We start from the raw sequence: 21230 nt of genomic DNA on the forward strand, positions 1-21230 counted from the left end.
CTCTCGCAATGCTCGGGTCTAATCTATGAGCCGTATTCAAATATCGTTACTGGGCGGTACTCCGACCGCCCAGCTACGTCATCAAGTTTCGTGTAGGAGAGATTGAATGAAAACGTTCGCTTTTGTCCTTGAAATTACAACGCAACAAAGGCCTTTATTGTCCAGTGGCGTTGCGTGCGAGTATCCTTGAGTCCCACTAGTGCCAGCAAGCTCGCGTAAAGCGAAAGATCTTTCCAATTGAATATCGTTGCACCACCCCTTCAAGGGTTTTGGATGACGCTCAGCAAGTTTCCATTTAGAACCATATTGCTAAAAGGTTTGTTTGGGCTAGTTGGTGATTTGACATCTTTAGGTAAGAACAGCAATACTGGGCAAGGACGAACCACAAGGACGAACAGCCCCGTCTGTTCTTGTTATTCATCCTTGTCCATTTGCGCTGTTTTACCTCAAGATGAAACCATATGTTCATTTTCACTAATTAAAAACTAATTTATTATGTTTTAGGCAGGGTGGAGTATAAAAATCAAGATGATTTAAATCATAATTGAAATCCTTTTTTAACTCATGATTTAATTCGCACCAATACGACTATAATTTAAATCAAACACTTTCCTCCAAAACAATCTCCCAAATATATTCCATTTAATGTTTGTCTATTACCTTACGCTTATCAAGGGTATTTATTTTGAACTTAAAGAAAATAAGGAACAAAGAAAGAACATTTCAATCAGGCAGCTATTTAAGAAGAAAAAAAAAACTCATCTTTTGACAAAAAGTGACTCTTTTTTAGTTGAAGTGATGTAAATCACATAGCCTTTATTAATATAAAATAAATCTGAATTATTTATTTTATAAAAAAAAAGCTTTTACTTTCATTGTTGTTTGCAATACCTGATGTCCGCCGTGACTGTCAATGTGTTCCCGAAAATATTTTTTTAATCACCCTGTTTTTAGGGACGTTCGGAAGTCTTCGCGGAAACCCCCGGTGTACTGCATCACCACGAGGCAGAAGTCGGGCGTGAAGAGAGGGTACAAAATAATAAAGCAGCTGGTGCTCTTTCGTGAGCTCCTACTACCACGCCCGACGAACCACGATCAATCTCGGTCCAAGAGAGCGTTACAGACGCCCTGGGCAACACCACCTAGATACTGATAAGGCCTGCTTACTCTTCTCCATATCGTCACACTAAAGGTATGATAACGGGCTGCGCTATATACTGTTGATTCGCTCACTCTCTCACCTTTGTTATCAATCAAAAGCATGGTATAGACGAGGACAAAGTAAGAGACTGGACAGCGCAGAGCGCTGACTTCAACTGTTTAATCACCGTAAATTGGGAAAATATATTTTCCCAATTTGCGATGATTGCAGTGTATATATATATACACTGCAATCATCGCACTCTCAGCCAATCCCAGGCCTCGTCACTGCTCGCAAAAAACGCTACCTCATTATCTATCGGGTCAATGCAGCCAACCATGATACAGCCTGCATCAGAACTTTTGTTCGCGTCTTCCTCGATTCTATCACGTTTGCCTAGATTATCAGAGATGATCGAGGCAGGCGTGATCAAAAGTTCTGTTGCAGGCTGTGTCAGCGTTACCCCTATTGATCATGCTAGATATGGAGGTCGCGTTCTTGCAAACGGCGGCGAGGCCTGGAATTGGCCGGGAGTGTGATGATCGCAGTGTATCTATTTCCCAATTTACGATCACTAAGCAGTTGAAGGCAGCTCTCTTAGGTGTCGAGTCTCCTACTCGTCCTCGTCTCAAGTGCTACCCATATTTAATTACCCTTTGGTTACCCATTGGACGCCGTTGACCATTGCTGTGGCCAAAGGTCAACGGCGTCAGGACATATAGGGTTACGTTTAGTGTTGTGGGGAGGCAACAGTGCCAAAGCCTTGCATCTAAGTGGCGTTGCCCTGAGGCTCTACTCTGGACACTTGGCGAAAAATACGCCGAAGAATCCTGCATCCGTGATGCGCCGTCCAATCACGGACGCAGGATTCCTCGAGGACGTTTCCTCCAAGGGTCCAGATTCGAGCCCCCGTTTTTAACAGTAACGACGCCAGACCCAGAAGGGCGAAACAAGCGAAGTAAGTTGGAAGCCCCTGCATGACCAGCACAGCTGCGCCACCAACAGAGAAGCAGGACTTGAACGGGCTGCGAGCTTGCAATGTCTGCGGACAAGAAAAACGAGAGTGGAACCCCTTCCAACCTTGTCGGTAAACTCTTCGCTGACTGAAAACTGGATGTTTTTAGCTTGAATCCTCGGGATAAAATGTGCAGGTTAAGAAAAGCAGGTCAAGCTCCTCCTGCAGAATCCTCCTCTCCTTCCACTTCAGCAGAACGAACGTTTGAGAAGTAAGTGAACTACAAGGTGGTGTTGCCTCATCTCCTCCATCGTCTCCTGTCCAGCAAAGCAGCAAAAGTTGAAGGAGAGGAGGGCTGTGACTTATAGGAGCTTCTCCCTCACTTCTTAAAGGAGGACCAGCAGAGATATTCTTCAGCCTGGCGGAAAGTCCTCCTCGCCCTCTTTTTTTCCCTTTCTCTCCTGTCTTGCAGCACGGCGAGGCGGGGGGAAGGGTCCCTTTTTGCGCCGGCTTCTTCTGAGAGGATAAGCCGAGAAAATCCTCATTCTGACCGACGGGCGATAGGTGTGGCAGCAGCGACTTCGTGACTTACGGGTACCTACAGCTCCTATAGCGTACTCTGACCTATTTTTTGGCGCTCGCCAAGCCTAGCCCCTCGGGGGCAGGTTTCACGGAGCTGCAAGGCTGCACCCTCCCAGTCACCGATTTTCAGCTGTCAAATTTGTTTGGCTGTAGCTTGTGTCAAAATAAACGCATACTTGGGAGCTGCGGTGCATCAACACACCCATTGAAGGTACGTTTCATAGATATTCTTGGTTGATCAAGGAGCTCAGAACACATGCGCGAGATGTGGTGACTTCAATATGTGAGGATAACTTACATATTCACAAAACATTCCATCTTCAAAAAAACCGGCTTATTACGCTCAAACCTGCCGCAAATTGCTATGTACCAGGCGCGGGCATCTTGTAGCGGATCTCTGTTTTCGTACAGCGGGCACAAATTATTGGAGAACTTTAGTATGTTTTCAGGCCACGCTATATTTAGCGGAAACTCGCACTGCCACTTCGATGCATTCTCTAAAGCGCGCGTCTAAAGTGGTAGTGGGCCTTTGAAAACGATTTACTAGAATCTCCTGTTGTGTGTCTAACTCGCAGAACATGATGGCCTGCAAAATATATGAAATTCATATTTACACATTCTAACAACCATCTGAGGTGAGAGGGCATTTCTGGTGTGGATGTCAATATCAAAGTTTTAGTGGGTCGCTTTTAGCACTTCGATGACCGTACGGCCCGTACCCCACAACGATATGTAAGCTAGACTCGCTGTGAACATCCTTTATCGAGTGCGGCTATGGAGTGGGAAACGCAATATTGGCGAGTCTAGCGTGTCGTATTATGGTTCAACTTTGCTTGTATTGGTACTATAGCACGGGCCGCGCGCCGCTTTGAAGTATTTGTTGTGTCTCAAATAAAGACTAAAGCAAAAGCAGACAATTTTTTTTAATGTGGCACAGAATTGTAATTTAACATTATAAAAACATTTTAGGCGCCTTACACCATACAGTTAGCACGAACAAACTATCGCCGGTCTTTCTCCTCCCTCCTATTTTTTTTTTTTTTTGTTCTTAGAAAGGAATGATGTTTAGAAAGCTGTTAATACGAGTATCCAACCTAAGCGGTAGATTTTAGTGCGAGCCAATACATTGCTGTGGAAAATAGCAAAAAGCGCCGATGTTGTTCGCGCGAACAGTGTCGCGTAATGTACGCGTACCGCTACACAATCAACGGAAACGGAGTAAATCAGCAAAGTTAGGGAAAAAAAAGTGGTGTTAATTTTTTATAGTTGAAAAGTTGTTATTTTTATATAATCAATTCGGTAAGGAGTGCTTCCATTGGGCACCAACCTACGAGGCATCAGTTTGTTCTTGTATACTAAATTCTGCATGGCCCTTGAGTAGAAATGGCAATATTGTGTTCGTGCTTAGCGTGTCACGCACAGTAATAAAACCAGTTCATTGCTTGAACATTTAAACAAGGCCTTTCTTACATCAAATAGACATTTTGCGAGTACGCTCTATTACTGGTGGTTCATGAAATAATCTACGTTGTTTATTTAGAGGAAAAGAAGTGGGGTGGTGAGGGGAGGGGGAATTGAATACAAAAGGCTGCTCAGGGAACCTCAAATTTTGTAAATAGTTCGCTCAACCTATAATCTTCAGTTAATTAAATCACTTTTGCTTTGTTTGTTTCAGAACTTTATACAGTCGCGCCAAAGGCCAAGATGAGCGAAAAGTCAGATTCCCCTGTTTACTTGATCAAGAAGCGTATGCGAGATGGAACTGAAAAAGTATACGTGTGTAACCGTAGCAATCTCCGACGAAGCCTGAACCTCACTTTTTCTGAAACCTCGGAGATGACTGCTTTTGACGACTTGATAAAGCAAGCCAAAGCCGTTAATAGGGGTGACTCGTTGTCAGCTGTGATAATCAAGGCGCTGCGACGATTTCTTGAAACACGGAATTCAGAAGAACGATCGTCGAATGCTGTGTGCAACACACCGAAGCCGCTGCATCAAGAAGCGGAATCGCGCGCGATCACGCCTGACCCTGTAGGGGATCCATGCCTAGTTGTTTGCGACAAAGCCGCGCTATGGAATGTCATTCAGACTGTAGAGAAGCATAGTTCAGAGTGCAAGGAAAGTCTTATTTTGGAGAAAGTGACCGCCTGGGGTTTCGCATCACGAATACATTGTAAGTGTATTAACCATTCACTGGTGCTCAACACAAGCACGGTTGTCGGTTCCGTCCGGGCTGTAGACTGTTTGCTGACGGTGGCGTATGCCTCCTCTGGAGTTCTGGCGACGCAGTTTGAAAAGTTTTGCAATTTTAGCAAATTGCCATACTCCCCTCGCACTGTGGAGAAATTGCTTGTAGATATCGAAGGTGCTGTAGAGTTGCTCAAGCTTGAAAGCCTGGCAGCCGCGCAAGAGGGCGAATCAAGGGCCACCGAGCAACATGACCCCACTTCGACAGCAATTAGTGTCGAGACTGATGCTCGGCACGCTTGCCGGAAGAACTCCACTCACACAGATGTCGTCGCGCTTGGCCAAATGACCCACAAAGTTGTAGGGATTGTTCACGTAAACAAAAAGGATGAACTATCTTCCCAAAAGCACGAAGCGTTCGGTACCAAAAAGCTGTACGAGTACTTCGATTCTAAAAAGATCTCCGTGCTAGATCACGCACACGACCGCAACACCACAGTCAATAAAATAATCAGAGAAAAAAACGGGCCATCCAACTCCAACGACCGCTGGCACGCTGCGAAGAGCCTCAAGAAAGGATTTCTTGCAATTTCATCTGGACCGAAGAGGAACGAGGGCAAGACATGGCACGTGGAGCTGTCCGACAAGTGCCAAGCGGTCCGTAACCACGCGTACTATGCTATGGCCGCTTGTGAGGGGAATCCAACCAAGCTAAGAGATATTTTCATAAACTGCGTAAACCATTTTGAAGGTAAACACGAGAAATGCAGCGAGGAATCAATTTGCAAAGAAAATGGACATGTCCCGACAACGCTGCTCGTGAAAGACCCGCTAGCGTCGGAACTTCTAACAAAATTTCTGAAATCAACAACCATCTACAAGAACGCGGAAGATTACGTAAAGTCGAAGGATACATTCTATGTAGAGTCATTCAATAATACTATGCTAATTTACCTCCAGAAGAGGATTCATTACCAGGACAGAAGCTACAAACGGAGGCAGAGCTTGGCACTCCTAGACTGGAATGAGCATGTTGGGCGAGGCTACACTTCACGTTACTCTATTGAGGACTGTCGTCATCCAGACCGGCAAGGCGGGAAAAGGAAGTACTTCAGGAAGACATACAGGTAGAATATTTTGAAGTGTACAGTGCTGCCATGGAATACTAATCCTCTATTCTTTTCCTCCAGCTTCGTTCAAAAGATTCGGGAGTTGGTGCTTCGGTCTGCTGCCCTGGGAGATGCCAGCACGGTGAATGACGACTCCCTTGTGAATGACGAGAGTGTATAACTTATAGGTATGCCTAATGTAAATTTAAACTAGTACCATTGACGTATAATAACAAGCAAGCTTATTTCATTAGAACAGTTGGGCAATTGTTGTGTGTACTTCTACATGTTTGTTTGTTTTTATTTCCCAGCTCGGGACATCACTGGACAAGGGACAGAAAAAGCCATTCCGCGGACTCAAAGATGTACCTGTAATTATTATGCAAATATACAATTTTCATGACAATCTTTTGTCGTTGCCAAATACAGATGACACACAAGAGAAAGTGAACGCTAACCGGTACATACGATTGCGACAGAGCTTCAACCAGGGTGTGATCTTCCGAAGTACAAATTCCGAATAAACGCCCGTCGAGGGGTTTCGGAGTATATAAAGTGCTCACCCTTTTACACTTAGCGCATAAATAGATCAGAGCTCAGCAGAATGTACATCACCTCTTGGCTGTGCCTCTCGTGAGCCTTGAACGAGATATTAATAATTTCGATAAAAAAATAGATTAGCTGAAGAGAAAAATTAATTTGATTCCAGTCGAGACTCACAAGAAAAGCACAGCCTTTTACGCACAGTATATTGCGAGTACTCGGGACCGTGTGTGGTGTTATTTCGCTGCTGACGTCACGTATCCACGCCAACTGTATGACGGGAAAATTATCAGCGCACGGAAAGTGAAAGAAAAGCTTTTCTCCGAATCCGGCCAATAGTAATTTAGGCAGCCGATTGCTGGGAGGGTACCTTTAGAACGCGCGACACTAGAGCGCCGACGTTAGAGCGCGCGACGCGAAGGCTCTGCGACAGTAGCGCGCTTGATACCAGAGCTCATGTCACGAGAGCGCACCCCAGTTGAGCGAACACTGCAAATTGTGGGATGTACCCGCGGCTCCACAGACAGAACTAAATTGTGCGACTCATCGAATCGGAGCATTGGCGATTTTCGATTTATTAAAGATGCCTTTAATAAAAAAATAAAAATAAAAAGGGTACGGCTCCTTCTAACCAATTGTTTGCTGACATAGAAGAGAGAAGGGGGCAAGGGTGTGGCCATATAGGTACCGGGAATGCCTGCAGTTGGGTGGAGCTGCGAGTCTAAGATTTCTTCACGGTGGTGCGGTGCGTCTCTCGGATATACAATAAATGTTTGCTTTTTGCTATATTTGGTCTATTTTTGACAGGCATTTGGACCCCTATCATTTTGGCGGTTATTGGGACGTTTCTCGCATAACTTTAATAGTATTTTGACGTCCATGACCGTAATGGAAAAAGCTCACCGCTAAAAAAGTTCAGTAAAACACTCATCGAAGGAAAGCTCAGCGCAGTTTTATCGGATGCAAAGCTTTCCAGTCTTTTGACGGATACAGGAAAACCTCCCCTTCAAATCTGTGAGATATAACATCAGAAAACTAATGGAGCTATATATATCAGCTGCATTTTTTTTTCTGCGGAAATATACGCTACAGATAATCCTTTTTTTTTTTTTTTTTTTGCTGTCAGTTTTTTGAAACATTTCTTGGTTTGTTACACGAAAAAAATTCGTCGACTCATTTCGCAATGTCCTTGCCGAATGCCACGGCGTAAATCCCCGCCAATTTTACATAAAGCACGCGATGCCCGAAGAAGTGGTTGGGCCACTCGCGCTTGACTGGTTGTGCGCTCTCGATGTGCTCTCGAGTCGCGCGCGCTAACGTCGCAGCGCTTTCGAGTCGTGCGCTCTAACGTTGCGGCGCTCTCATGTCGCGCGAGCTAACGTCGTGGCGCTCTACTGTCGGCGGTCTAATGTCGGCGTTCTTCTAACGTGCGCTCTAGTGTTGTACAGCCCCATTGCTACCTATACCACCGGCTGTTGAAAACGCTCCAGGTCGTGCTCCCTTATTGAACTTTACGCGAGGTTATAATAATAATAGTACCTCTATTTTTTTCCAAGAAAAACAACGTTGAAAAGGTGACACGGAAAGAAAGCTGTAAAAACAGCTTGACGAAACGCGGGTCACCTAAACCAGCAGTCGCGATGCAGGCACCGACTTGTGACTCGGTGGCGAGAGCCTGCTAAGAGCTACACGAGTCAGCGTTACTCACGCGGCTCGCCCCTCACCAGAGTGGAACAAACAATATGGCGAATTTGGTGGGGCAAAACGCTTTCCCGAACCCACGCAGGGACGATGGATAGAGGGCATGCGCACTAGGTGTTTCAAGAAAAAAAGGTGGACTACAGATTTGAGACATTTAACGTGCTAACACTGCACTAATAACTAGGCACAGAAAGAAAGGCGCTGAATCCAGAGACTTTATACACAAATAGTTTACTCCCACATGTGCCCCATGTAGGGAACACCAGGTGGGTTTGGATACAGGCACCGGACGTGTGCAACTACGCACACTGGCATCAATTCACGCTTAGTATATACTCCTTGGCCGGCTTGTCTCTTCTTCTCCAAGTACCTGGGGTCACGCCAAGCGGCCAGATTTGCCAGGCAGGCCCAGTACATTCTGTAATACTTTTTGCGAACCCCAGGATTCTTGGACCACGGTGCCTGGCCCATCCCCACCCTCACGTGGCCTTGGGTCAGTATACACGGAGCGCAAAAACATTCGGTGCACTCCATCTGGCCATCCGCTGAACGTTATACACCTACAGGGAGTATAGAGAAACCACGTTAGTTATACAGGCATATAATTCGATTGAAACAAAACTAATTGAGAAAAAAGTTTGCATTGAACGAAGTCATCTGTCTGCCTCCCTACAGCGCTGTGTTGAGCTTGATAAAAAAGGAGGTGCGACTCAATAAAGAGTGTACGCAAAGTTGTGGCATGCGGTTTAGAGAGGCTCGTTTTAACGAACGCCGTCTCAGCGACAACAGATTGTCGAATCGCCTCAAAACTCCGCTTAGAGAAAATGGCGACTGCCGGCATGCTGCTCTCATTGTTCCCGATTCATTAGCCCAGCTTGCCGAACCGTTGGCGGCGCCCAATAGAAGCATTCTTTTTCGAATTTCTTGTATAAGAATGCAACCTTTCACCTATTAAAACAAATTCTGTAATGAATCCATTCCCATAATATGCTTGCGCTGATCTTGTAGCGGTATTCGTACATTACGTGGCAGTGTTAGCCCGAACGCGACATTGGCGCTTTTTACTATTTCTGCCCAGCAACATATATTGTCTAGCACTAAGCTCTGCCACTTAGGTTGAATACTCACATTAACAGTTTTCTAAACATCATTCACTTCTAAGAAAACAAAACGAGAAAAACCAGCGATAGTTTGTCCTTGCTAACTGTGTGGCAGTATACCTAACATCTGTTTGCAATGAAAAATTACAAACGCGTTTCATGTTAAAAAAAAATCGCCTACGTTTAGTTTATTCTTTTATTTTAATGGCTCAAAAATACTTTAAAGCGGCAGCACGTGCTATAGCACCGATTTAGCAACGTTGAACTATAACACGACACGCTTCGATAGCCGCACTCGATAAATAATGCTCACAGAAAGGGTATAGCTTATATATTGATGTAGGATACGGTTATCCAAGAGCTAAAACGATCCACTAAAACTTTTTTTAATATCGACACACACAACTGCTGCCTTCTCACCTCATGCGGTTGTTGGGATGTGTAAATATAAATGTCATCTACATTTGTTGGCCATCATATAGTGTGAGTTACGCACACAATAAGTTGTGCTCGCTGCTAGAAAACAGAGATCCGCTACAAGATGCCCGCGCCTGGTACATAGTTCTGTCTTCCAGCGATCCCAATTGAGGCAGGTTTGAGCGTAATAAGCCTGTCTCTTGAAGATGGAATGTTTTGTGAATATGTCAGTCAACCTCACATATTGAAGTCACCACATCCCGCGCATGTGTTCTAAGCTCCTTGATCAACCGAGAATATCTACGAAACGTACCTTCAATGGGTGTGGGGATGCACCGCAGCTCCGAAGTATGTTTCCTTTGCCACGGGCTACAGCCAAACAACCTCGACAGCTCAAATTCGGTGTCTGGAAGGGCGCAGCCTTGCAGCTCCGTGAACCGTACGCCCGAGTGGCGAGCGCCAAAAAATAGGGCAGATTACGCGATAAGAGCTGAAGCTACCCGTAAGTCACGAGGTCGCTGCTGCCAAACCTAGAGTTCCTGTATAGCTACCTACGGTAGCAGAGTTGCGCATTCAGCCTCGGCGCGTGGCCGTAGCGCCGGCTTTCCCGCACGAGTAGGATGCTTTGCTCCTCACGTGACTAAATTTGGCGAATAGCGGCGCCGCGCGCGCCGCCGCGCATGGGAAAACAGGAGAGGAGGAAAAGGAGGCGGAAAGCAGGGAAACATACGGCCGGGGCAAGAGAAACGTCGGCGGAGCGACCGTAAAGGTGGCTTTCTTGCACGCTACCGGATGCTTTGCTCCTCACGTGATGGATCTCGGCGAATAGCGGCGTGGCGGCGCGGGGAAAACAAATGCGCAACTCTGGCTCCCGTAGGGAGCCTATAGACCTTTTCCACAAGGGCGCCGCCATCTTGAATTGTCGTCACTTCCAGTATGGGCGACGAAAAAAAAGTAAAACGTTTCAACCTGTAACTAGTAAAAAAATAGAGGCGAGCCAAAACGAGAATGTGTGACGGTTAGGCTTATATCCTAAATGTCTTCTATTGGCGTGGCAACGGCAAAGTTACGTTTTCGCCCATACTGGAAGTGACGTCAATTCAAGATGGCGGCGCCCTTGTGGAAAAGGTCTATACAGGAACTCTAGCCAAACCCATCGCCCGTCTCTCACAATGGGGATTTTCTCGGCTTATCCTCTCAGAAGAAGCCGGCGCAAAAAGGGACCCTTCCCCCCGCCTCGCCGTGCTGCAAGACAGGAGAGAAAGGGAAAAAAAGAGGGCGAGGAGGACTTTCCGCCAGGCTGAAGAATATCTCTGCTGGTCCTCCTTTAACCTGCAACAGAGCTTATCGGGGAGGAGATTGAACTATAGGGGGCGCCATGTTAAGCTTGTTTTTACCAGAATTATGTGTTTGCCAACATAAGGCGTGTGCACTGGATTCTTTACTTCATCTTTCAGGATTGAGCGCGGGGAAAAGATCGGGCACGGCTCATGCCTAAATTTTTCTCCGAGCTCAGTCGAGAAAGATGAAGTAAAAATGCAGAGCAAATTGCTGGACAATTGTGTTGCCCGTGAAACGCGAGGTATCTTTACTTTAGCGATACTTTAGTGTTGCAGAATCGCTTAACAATCTGGTATGCTTTTTCAGTCCGATTCCTCTGAGATTGATGTCAACGCTCTCGGCGCGCTATTTATCGGTTAGTTTAGCGTCTGACTTAAACATTTGATAGCGCTTCCAGGAATGGCAATATCGGCGGTAACCCGAGTTTTTAACCCCTTGCGTTCTTCCAGAACCCTCCATGTACGAAGATGTCTCTTCGACGACATCCAACTACGGTCTGGCGGGCGAGCGGGGAAGCGTGAGTGATTGCGCAATTACCAACCAATCAGCGTCGAGTGAGCGTGGCCTCACGCGTTACGTCATACCTGAACCAGCCAATCAGTGTCGAGCTAGGGGTGTGACGTCATCACCTGGCTCAGCCAATCAGCATCGAGTTAATCGGCGGCTTCACTTTTCGGCTTCAAAAATTTCTAAACCCCCATCCTCCCCCCCCCCCCCCCCCCATCCCCTTCCCTCCCTCCGTTCCCCCCTGATGATACAAACCAGGTTTCGCGTGAAAAATCCACGACTGCTGCGTTCGCGCTTGGTTTCACTGATCGAACACGATCCCCAGCCGTATGCCGGCGCAACGTTCGGCTACGTGGGCCAAGCGTTCCGTCAAGACACAAACAAATCATCTATGTTGTTGTCCCCATCGGTCTAGTTCTCAATTTAGCCACTAGGAGCGCGAAGGCTCGATCTCCTTCCCCCAAAAAACACTTGCTAGGTGGCGCAAGTCGCCGCCCGATTCAAAGGGTTCGGCGTTATCCATCCATCCATCCATCCTTTCCAATAAGTAAAACCAAAGTAAGCAAAAATATACAAAACTAGATAGGGTCATATTCTCATTTCCAGCTAAACATTACCCTTTGCAGAGTGTTATAAAATGCCCAATCCGCCAAGCTTTGTCGGCATCTTCTTTACAAGCCGTACACGAGTGCTATAGGCGGCACTCCTTCCTTCATAAAGATTACGCTCCGCTCTGTGGTCTTGAATTCTGGGAACTGTCTCGCCTGTCCATAGGTTGGAATCCCTGGGATGCGTACGCAGACACGATTACTAGCGTAGCTGTTGCGCTGCTAGATATAAAATGATTGCAAGAGGAACGTTACACTATAAACTGCCAAGATGCATTGAAAACGATAAGACACACTATCGGTTTAAAAGGTCTTACCCTTTTATATGCGTCAGAGGTCATTTATTGTCTCGTAATAAGGTGCATCGGTTCCTTGTCTTATATATAGGTCACAATCTGTCCGACTGATAGCCCAAGCTCAGCCGATAAAAACGCATTCCCAATACAGCGGTTACCTTCAGTACAAATATACCCTGGGGCTTGTATCAACTGATACTCCTCGTCAGTTCCGCACGACTTTAGGGACACGGCAGTATGGGTAAGTAATGCTTAACATGTAATAACCCTGTACCCGTCATGTTTCAAATTTTTGAGCCTGTATATACCTCTGGACTATGCAGGTCTAAATTACTGTCGATATAAGTATCACGTTAATTTGTTTGCTTGTCCCATAAGGCCTGATGTAGCCGTTTGGCCCTAACATGGGTTTACGTATAAACGTTTTACTGAAGGAGGATGAGAGAGAAGAGGGGAAGGGGATACCGGCGTTTTCCCCCTTGCTGGTGCGTTAGAAAGAGTGAAAATCCCGGATGAGAGGCTTCGCCGGTGTTGGGTGTATGCCTTGCCCGCATTTCGCTCGCGCTTTCTCCTCTGTTTTAAGGCCTGTTCACACATGCAGCGGAGCGCTACAAGCATAGCGCTGACCTCGCGCTAAGCGCGTGCCGACCGGAGCGTTCACCAGCTTTGTATCGCACTGTCGAGACTGTTGCTTACGGCACACGATAAGTAGCTGACTACACGTGAGCAGAGTATCAAAAAAATATTCCCACTAAATTTAGCGGAGAAACGTCTCTAAATTAAACGTAAAGCTACATCAGCGCTTCGCTGCATGTGAAAACCGGCCTTTTTGAACTCCGAAACTTATTTAGAGCCACGGGCTTCGATAGTGACAATCCCTCGATCATCGGGACACCATTGCTCAGTGTAGGGTGCACGAATAACGACAGAAAGCGTCGAAACTAAGTTACAAAATTTTGGTCTGGGGGACAACAACGGCCTCAAACTATAATAAATTAATAGTCCCTATTTTACGTATGCTCCAGGACTACAAGGGGGATTGCAGGAATCTATGTACGGAACCTCTGTTTTTAAAACACCATATGCTTAGGGCAAATCAAATATATTACTTTAAACTGCTTCAAATAATCCACAGAATTAGAAGCTACTTAACGCCAGAAAATGAACTAACACCAGTGTATGATATTCGACGGCCGAAACGTAAAGTACGTATAATACGAACAAATTGCGTACGACAAACTTTAGCCTTCCAGACTGCTACAATTTTGAATCGTGACGTACTCGAATTAAAATTTGATGTATAAATATCCCAATTTAAAAGAGATAGTAAAACAAATTTACTGTGCAGTGCTCTCACATTTTGCTAGATACTGCTCGTCTTTCTTGAAACTGCAATCATATTTTGTTAGCAGTGATCTTACCTTTCTCGTTACTTCGTCTTTTGATATGTCTTTTCAGTCTATACAAAGTTATTGTATAAAAATGTTATTTATGTTTCGAAATTCTTTCTTTTATAGCTTCATGTTTTTCGACATAATTTTGTCAAATTATATCTCGTAAAAACTTGTGTAAAACTGTTGTAACCTAGACTTTCCGATCATACCGCGTATATGTATCTAATACTTATCTGTTTTAGTATATCGAAGCTAAAAAAAAAAACTATATATTTTGCAGTATTAAGGTATGGCTATTGAAATTATATGAATTTAATGTATATGTGCTTAATATGTATGATGTATTATATGTATATGATGTACTGTATATGTATGTTGATGCTCGCTGCATACCGAGATGGGGTTAAGGCCTTTTCAGGCACTCGTGCCTTTAGCCTTACACCCCCTCTGCGGAACATGTATCAGCAAACACAAGTAAAGAACAAAAAAAAAAAGAAAAAAAAATACTGTCTGAAGACTTATGTAGCTTGCACGGAATCCGGCAAGGCGAGTGCGGCTGCAATGTCTTTAAGCTCCATCGCTTTCCACATGACCCCGATCTCCGGCGGCAGTGGGTTGCGTCCGTAATCCAGAAAGACTTTTCCCCAACACCATCCTTTGACGGTGCTCGGGACATTTTGTGAATGGAGCGCGCACCGAACTTAAGGCTGAACCGTCGATGAACCTAGGAAACGCTCGCTAGGTGCGTGCAAGCTTTCTCTTGATAATTGGTGTTTCAGCTTGCAACCTTTCGTAGTTGAATTTATCTTAATATTGATATTTTGAAGTGATGACACTGACTCGATTTCATCATCTACAACACTTTGTTGAAGGCGCATTTTTACTGCCGGGTGTGGCTGGAAATTGTCGAAAAGATATATGGGTTTTCCTGAATCGCGATCTCCTGCGCAATACCAGAGAGCCGTGAACCTATGTTGACCGTCAAAGCGCGGCTAGATTATTTTTTGTTTTTTAATTAGTTCATAATGTAGCTGAAAAGAAACCTTCAATTTCTGTCGCTAAAAGCTGAAACACGCTCATGCATCGACTTCGATATGTTGAATCATTGACCGACTCGCTCCGTCAATAGGCCCATATTGACTTTCCTGTTTTCAGTTCTCGACAAAAGACACATTCGCCGACAACGGATCCTCAAATAAAACGTAAACTTTATTTATTGAAATGCGTGTCCCAACCAGACTGTATAAAAAAAGAACTTTTTTTTTATTTTCAGAGGCCCTTTAAGGTTTATTGTCGTTTTAGATGCAGTACACCGAGAATGTTTTTTGACGTTTCATGTCGTTTATGCCGTTTCGTGCAGGGAATGATCGAAGGCAGCTCACTCGGGCTTGAAGTTGTTTACAAACATTTTATTTGAGGATCCCGTGTCGACGAGTGCACCTTTTGACGAGAACTGAGAACAGCAAAATCGAGATGAGCCTATTGCCGGAGCGAATCGATCAATGATTCAACATTTCGAAGTCGATGAAAGAGCATGTTTCAGCTTTCAGCAACAGAAATTGAAGGTTTCTTTCCAGCTACGTTATGCACTTATCTTGAGAATAAGAGGAACCTAGTCGCGGTGTGACGGTCAACATAAGTTCACGGCTCTCTGGTATCGCGCAGGAGATCGCGATTCAGGGAAACCAATTGAACTAACTTTTCGACACTTGCCAGCCACATCCGGCGGCAGAAATGCGCCCTTAACTAAGCACTGTAGATGATGAAATCGAGTCGGCTGTCACCACTTCGAAATATCAATATTAAGATAAATTCAGTTACAAAACGTTAGAACCCGAAACAGCAATTATCACGAGAAAACTTGCACGCACCTAGCGAGCGTACCCCGTGTTCATCGGCGGTATAACGATCGGTGCGCGCTCCATTCACAAACTGTTCGAACACAGTCGAGAGGATGGCGTTGGGGAAACGTCTTTTCGGTTTACGGACGCAACCCACTACCCCCGGAGATCGGGGTCATGTGGAAAGCGATGGAGCTTAAAGACATTGCAGCCCCACTTGCGGGTATCCGTGCAAGCTACATAGGTTCCCGGACAGTATTCGACGTTTTTTGTCGTTATTCGTGTACCCTATAACTGAGCAATGGTGTCCCAATGACCGAGGGTCTGTCGCTGTCGAATGTTTGGGAGCTTGAAACAGAGAAGAAAGAGCGAACGAAATTCGTTCAATGCATACACTCAACACCGGCGAAGCCTCTCATTTGAGACTTTCACTCCTACTAACACACCAGAAAAAGGAAAGCACCGGTAGTCCTTTCCCCTCTTCTATCTCGCTCTCAAAAATGGCGCTACCCACGATAAAACGGTCTATAACAGTGTGCATCGTTAATTAACAATGTCGGTGCGACTAGCTTTCCGCATAGCATTCGGACAGTCATTCCAGCAAGATGACTGACGAGGCTCAAAAAATATATTAAAAAAACAAAAAGCAGTTTCCACATTTACACTGCTATTGTACACTATACAAAAAACAGTCTGAAGACAATTTCTAAAGTATAAAGCGTGTTTCTTTCTTGTGTGAAAGCCTCATGTCACAATGATCATACAAAAACTTGTCCGCAGATATGTTGGCACCAGTGTAGGCAGCAAACATATATCTTTATGTTTGCTGATTATGTTACATTATGTTGCCATTAAGTCTGCAGCCAGCATTGGGTCTTTTGTTTGATGTGTGAACAGTGTGGATGCGGTCCAAGTTTAACATCGCGCTCAGTGCTATACAGTGCAGAGTGTTTTTCATAAACATATTTGAGCATCGCCATCCGCCCAGCTTCATCGTGTAGATTACAGCAATGGACTCTCTCAAACGCTTTGCTGAAAATTAGGCAATTTTTTTGTTGTTGTGTCAGGCTTTGTGGAATTACACCGTTATAGTTGTTCGACGAATTGTGCGCAGGTTTCCCACAGTTGGTCGCTCTCCTGGTCTGTAGCTTGGCAGTCGTGGCCCACGGTCAAAGCTTCGGATGTCCTGATGCCGACACGCTTCGACCATGCGCATGCGACATGGATGGCATTAGTTGCGAAAAAGCGAATTCGACGCAGGACCTGCGAAGAGCCTTCAATAGCACCGGCCTCAAGGAGCACAGAGGACTGTGGATTGTCAGAACTTCCGTTGGGTCCTTCCCTGAAGACGTCCTTGGCGACTTTGTCTTCGCGGAGATTCATCTGAATTTCAACTCCAACTTGACGTCTTTTAGCATTGATTCGCTGAATAATTCAAGGCCTTTTCTCAGGAATATCAACCTGTATGGTAACGCCTTGTCGACCTTCGAATTCCACAGGTGAGCCTTTTTTTTGTGGTCAGCCCTTCAAGATGCGGGGAAATAGGGTTCTGTTGCTGTTCTGACAAAAAAGAAAGCCCGTTTTGTGACAACCCGTATATACAACAAATACGAAACACCGCCTTTTTATCATTCCCCGAAACCGCTTGATACAGTGCGATTCAGTTCTGTAACAAATATTTTCTATTCAGCATTTTAAATCAAATATACTTCACTATGTTGTTTAGTATACTGCACATTAAATCAATTTGCTTATGAGAGGTCCGGGTACCTATTTTTATCGGTTTTCCTTTCACGAGCTTTGCTCCCTCAAAATTGTGTTCCGCGTTCCTAATTTCTTGTTAAGGACACAAGAATCTCGACAAAAAGATCTGCGAATAAACGCTTGCAAATAAGGAGCCCTGGGAAGCAGGGGACGATGTGAGGGGGACACGTCATCTCGAGTTACTCAATTCAGATCGTGTTTGCTTACAAAAACGATTTTTCTCTTATTTCCCATCGTTTTTGAGGCTAAGTTCTGTACAGGGTGCGACACAGTTAGCACGAACAGGCGCTCGGTAGTAATACTTATTTGTCCATCACATCTGAAGTAATTCAAACGGCTCTCTCACTAACTTCTGCTAGTATGTCATTCAGGGTTGCGTTCTGAACAAGAGCTAGTGATTTTTTTTTTGATCAGATCAGCCACTATGAAAGCCGATCAGAATGGACCTTTTCCACATACCGACGGCACCAGGCGGTGGCTGCACGAACTATATATAGAGGAAGTGACCTACCTGCGCTACCAATCGATAATGGGAGCTACGCTACCAGTTCCTTCGCTCTCTGAGCAGCGGCGCCTGCCCAACGCGACTTTAAAGAGGGAAATCCGTAGCGTCCACCCAACGTCGTGTTTTTCTTTCCGTCCACTTTCTTTTTTTCTGTAACACAATTATATATATGCTGCATTTACGTGTTCTACTCGTCGATCTACAGCGTCATTCCGAATTTCCTCGATTTTTCCTGCCGACTTCCACCGCTTGGCATCGGGCGCTCGCGCGTGCGCAGAAAGCTTCTCGGAAAAGGTCCGTTGCGATGCAGCATCAACGCGGTCTCAGTGGAAAGGAGCCGGTTCACTCCTTTAGTCAACGAGCTGGCGTAATCATTAGAACATGCTGACAATCACCCATTCAAATTGTTGAAGAGATTGCCATAGAAGGCAACCATAAACACGACCTTCGTTATTGCAGTTGTCCCTTTGGTCCCAATTCTTTAGAATTACAATATCTATATTAAGCTCCTGCATTAGCATCACTGAGTGGGACCCACACTGAATGGTAGGGCAGTTAGCATGCACGATATTGTACTTGTGTGTTAGAATAGGCGAATGTGCACATCCAGTTCTGACTGAAACGATGACACTTATTTTTATGACAGCACCCGATTTCAGTACATGAAAGGTAGCAAGCATTATAGTGCATTCCGCTGACTGGGTCAAGGCGTACTTTTCGGTTGGGAGCACACCCTATATTCGGTTTCATCGCATCTCTTAAAATAGCCAAATCTGCAACCACGCAGGACCAATCAAAGTGCCTGAACATGACACGTGACACTCGCTTAACAACCGAGTTCACTACAAATGTCGAGAGCTGCCACCTACTTCTTATTCCTCATATTTGTTAATGGAGGCGTCGCCCTTTGTCGAATGATGTTCAAAAATGATGTAGCTTTTTGAACTAAAAACTATTACCGGCAACCTTTGTCCTCCAAAGTTCTTCAATGCATAGAATTCGGTCGTTGTAATTCATTTAAAACACACTATGGTGTCGCCTCGGGAAGTAAAGAAAGAGGTATTGTTTATTACGTTTCTCTGTAAATTTAGCGGGGTAAGTTGATGTCACGTGACGTCATGATATCACGTGACACCGGGACTCGAGACCGCGACGTCAATTTCTCGCTAAACTTAGCGGGGGAACGCACACGGACGGAAGGACACATTTCTGCGAGCAAGCCCGGCCTCGAACGCGCTCGTTGACTTCCACTGTGATTGGGAGGCGTATGTACGCTCGAGGCACTCTGAACGTCAAAGCATTATCGGAGGTAGGAAGCTAGCGCCGGAGGCGGGTAGCCGAAGTACCTGCGGACCGTTCTCATTTTTTCAGTGATCGTAATCGACATGCGCGAACCAAAAGCGTCGCTGTGGTAGGCTTTCAACGATTTGCTAAACCGCAAGAACGAGGGTATTATCACACTGTCGACTTCAACGGTGTTGCTTTTATACTTCAACGGTACATATGTGGAGCGTAAATTCGTCTGCTTCTTGCACAGGGGTTGCCATGATGTCAGAACGCCGAGCTCTTTTTGGCTGATTAAAAGAAATATATAGGGGGCTGACCACAAGGCATCTAGCATTGAGGTCTACCCACTATACCTTTTCAATCAAAGCCAATCAGAACCCGGCGTCGTTCTGACGTCACCTCCACCCCTGCGCAAAAAGCAGACGACTAGCACTCCGCACAGCTTCCACCGTGCTTGATCAACAGACCCTCGTAGTTGCCGTTCCAACTAACGCTAAACAGTCAGGGTCACGACTCGTGACGTCACGAAGGTGCAAATCCTGGTCAGGACGTCACGCATGGAACACCATGAAAGCGCAGTCACACCGCTCGTATACGGTACAAAAGACACGGTGTTTGTTCCAGACATGAAGACAAAATTTTCTGCGGGCACGCCACCATCATGACCGAAGCATGTTTAGTTCATACTTGCTTAAACATGTCTGTAGACAGTTTTTTGCATGACCGACGTGACAGGACGGTCATGCACGGAAGATGGATGGATGAATGGATGGATGGATGGATGGATATAATGACTATACCCTTTGTAACCAGCGGTAGCTTGCGCCACCTAGCCTAGGTCTAAAAAGACCGACATATGATTTCCCCTGCCATTCTAAGCCAATTTTCTCCCCCTAACTAGTAACAGGCAGTGTGGGATATCACCAGGATGACCTTTAGGAATAATGAAAAAATTAAAAAAAAAAACAAAAAAACTTTTGAGGCAGTTTTTGCGGTCTGTCGTTTGTATGATGCATTAGCAGTGTCACCTATGCGGCACGCAAGTTCGTCTGCTATTTTTGCAGGGGCTGTGGTGACGTCAGAATGACGAGCTCTGGTTGGCCCTGATTCAAGGACAGTGGGTAGACATCAAGGCAGATTGCTTTGTAATCTACCCGCTGTTTTTCAATCAAAGCCAATCAGAGCTCGGCGTTCTGACGTCACTAATACCCCTTCAAAGGTAGCAGACGTACTTGCGCTCCACATTGGCTTCAGAGGGAAAACACCGAAACATCTATGCGCGCTAATACCGACAACCGGCTTGCGTCGACAAATTATCGCAGGATTAACCAGTTCCCCAAACTGACCGTTCTCAACCTCGGCAAGAACCGACTGGACACCATTCCAAACTGGGCGTTCAGCAACCCCCAGCTGAAAAAGCTCATCTTGGCTGGGAATCCTATTCGATCGCTGGGCGTACGAGCGTTCGCTGCCCTGCCCAAGCTGGAAATGTTGAACCTGGAAGGCACGAGAATCACCAACCTCGGAGACTTCGCCCTGACGCTGTACTCCTCGTACCCGAAACTGACGGTCAGTCCTGCTCGCAATGCACCCTTTTGAAAAGTGCAACCCCATCCACGTACCAGCTGTTACGCCGATAGAGGCTTTACGAAATTCAGTCTCGCATCTTTGATCATTATCTTCATCGCGGTGTATGTCACCTGTGTCAAATAAATGTCGATCTTCTTTTGGCTGATGAAGGACGATAGTAAGGATACTGCAAGTGGAATATACAGTATATGAGGCCTGTACGTTCGAGATGTCAGTGAAACGCGAAACGCGCATTAGATATACAACGGTCGCGTGAGCGTGAATTTCGGAGTGTGGTTCTATCAATAATTTTCGCACAAGTTTGAATCCAAAGTCTTTTAATCGCAAAAATTTATTCGGGGGTCCTATGAGTCGCCCCTTTG

The 21230-nt window shown here is 45.6% G+C and overlaps 2 protein-coding genes across 3 annotated transcripts in view; both read left to right on the forward strand.

Annotated features, from left to right (window-relative positions):
* The first annotated feature begins 2087 nt into the window (after positions 1-2087).
* LOC8026818 (protein slit-like) overlaps positions 2088-21230 on the forward strand; it is a 34106-nt gene continuing 14963 nt past the window's right edge. The window contains exons 1-4 of one of the 2 annotated variants that reach the window (XM_042286622.1): positions 2088-2228; positions 11526-11593; positions 16837-17221; positions 20601-20847. In XM_042286622.1, the coding sequence (XP_042142556.1) occupies positions 2119-2228; positions 11526-11593; positions 16837-17221; positions 20601-20847 (810 nt within the window). In that variant the 5' untranslated portion in view covers positions 2088-2118. Of the gene's footprint in view, positions 2229-11525; positions 11594-12349; positions 12729-16836; positions 17222-20600; positions 20848-21230 lie in introns of those variants that run through there. The other variant, XM_029976787.4, reaches the window with a different exon arrangement.
* On the forward strand, positions 4600-6456 carry LOC121833391. The gene is made up of 3 exons (XM_042286623.1): positions 4600-5992; positions 6056-6162; positions 6286-6456. The coding sequence occupies exons 1-2, from the start codon at positions 5211-5213 to the stop codon at positions 6153-6155; spliced, it is 882 nt and encodes a 293-aa protein (XP_042142557.1). The 5' UTR covers positions 4600-5210; the 3' UTR covers positions 6156-6162; positions 6286-6456.

The sequence above is a fragment of the Ixodes scapularis genome, unplaced genomic scaffold (assembly GCF_016920785.2).
Source record: "Ixodes scapularis isolate PalLabHiFi unplaced genomic scaffold, ASM1692078v2 PGA_scaffold8__174_contigs__length_109621045, whole genome shotgun sequence".
In the NCBI taxonomy this organism is placed as follows: Eukaryota; Metazoa; Arthropoda; class Arachnida; order Ixodida; family Ixodidae; genus Ixodes; species Ixodes scapularis.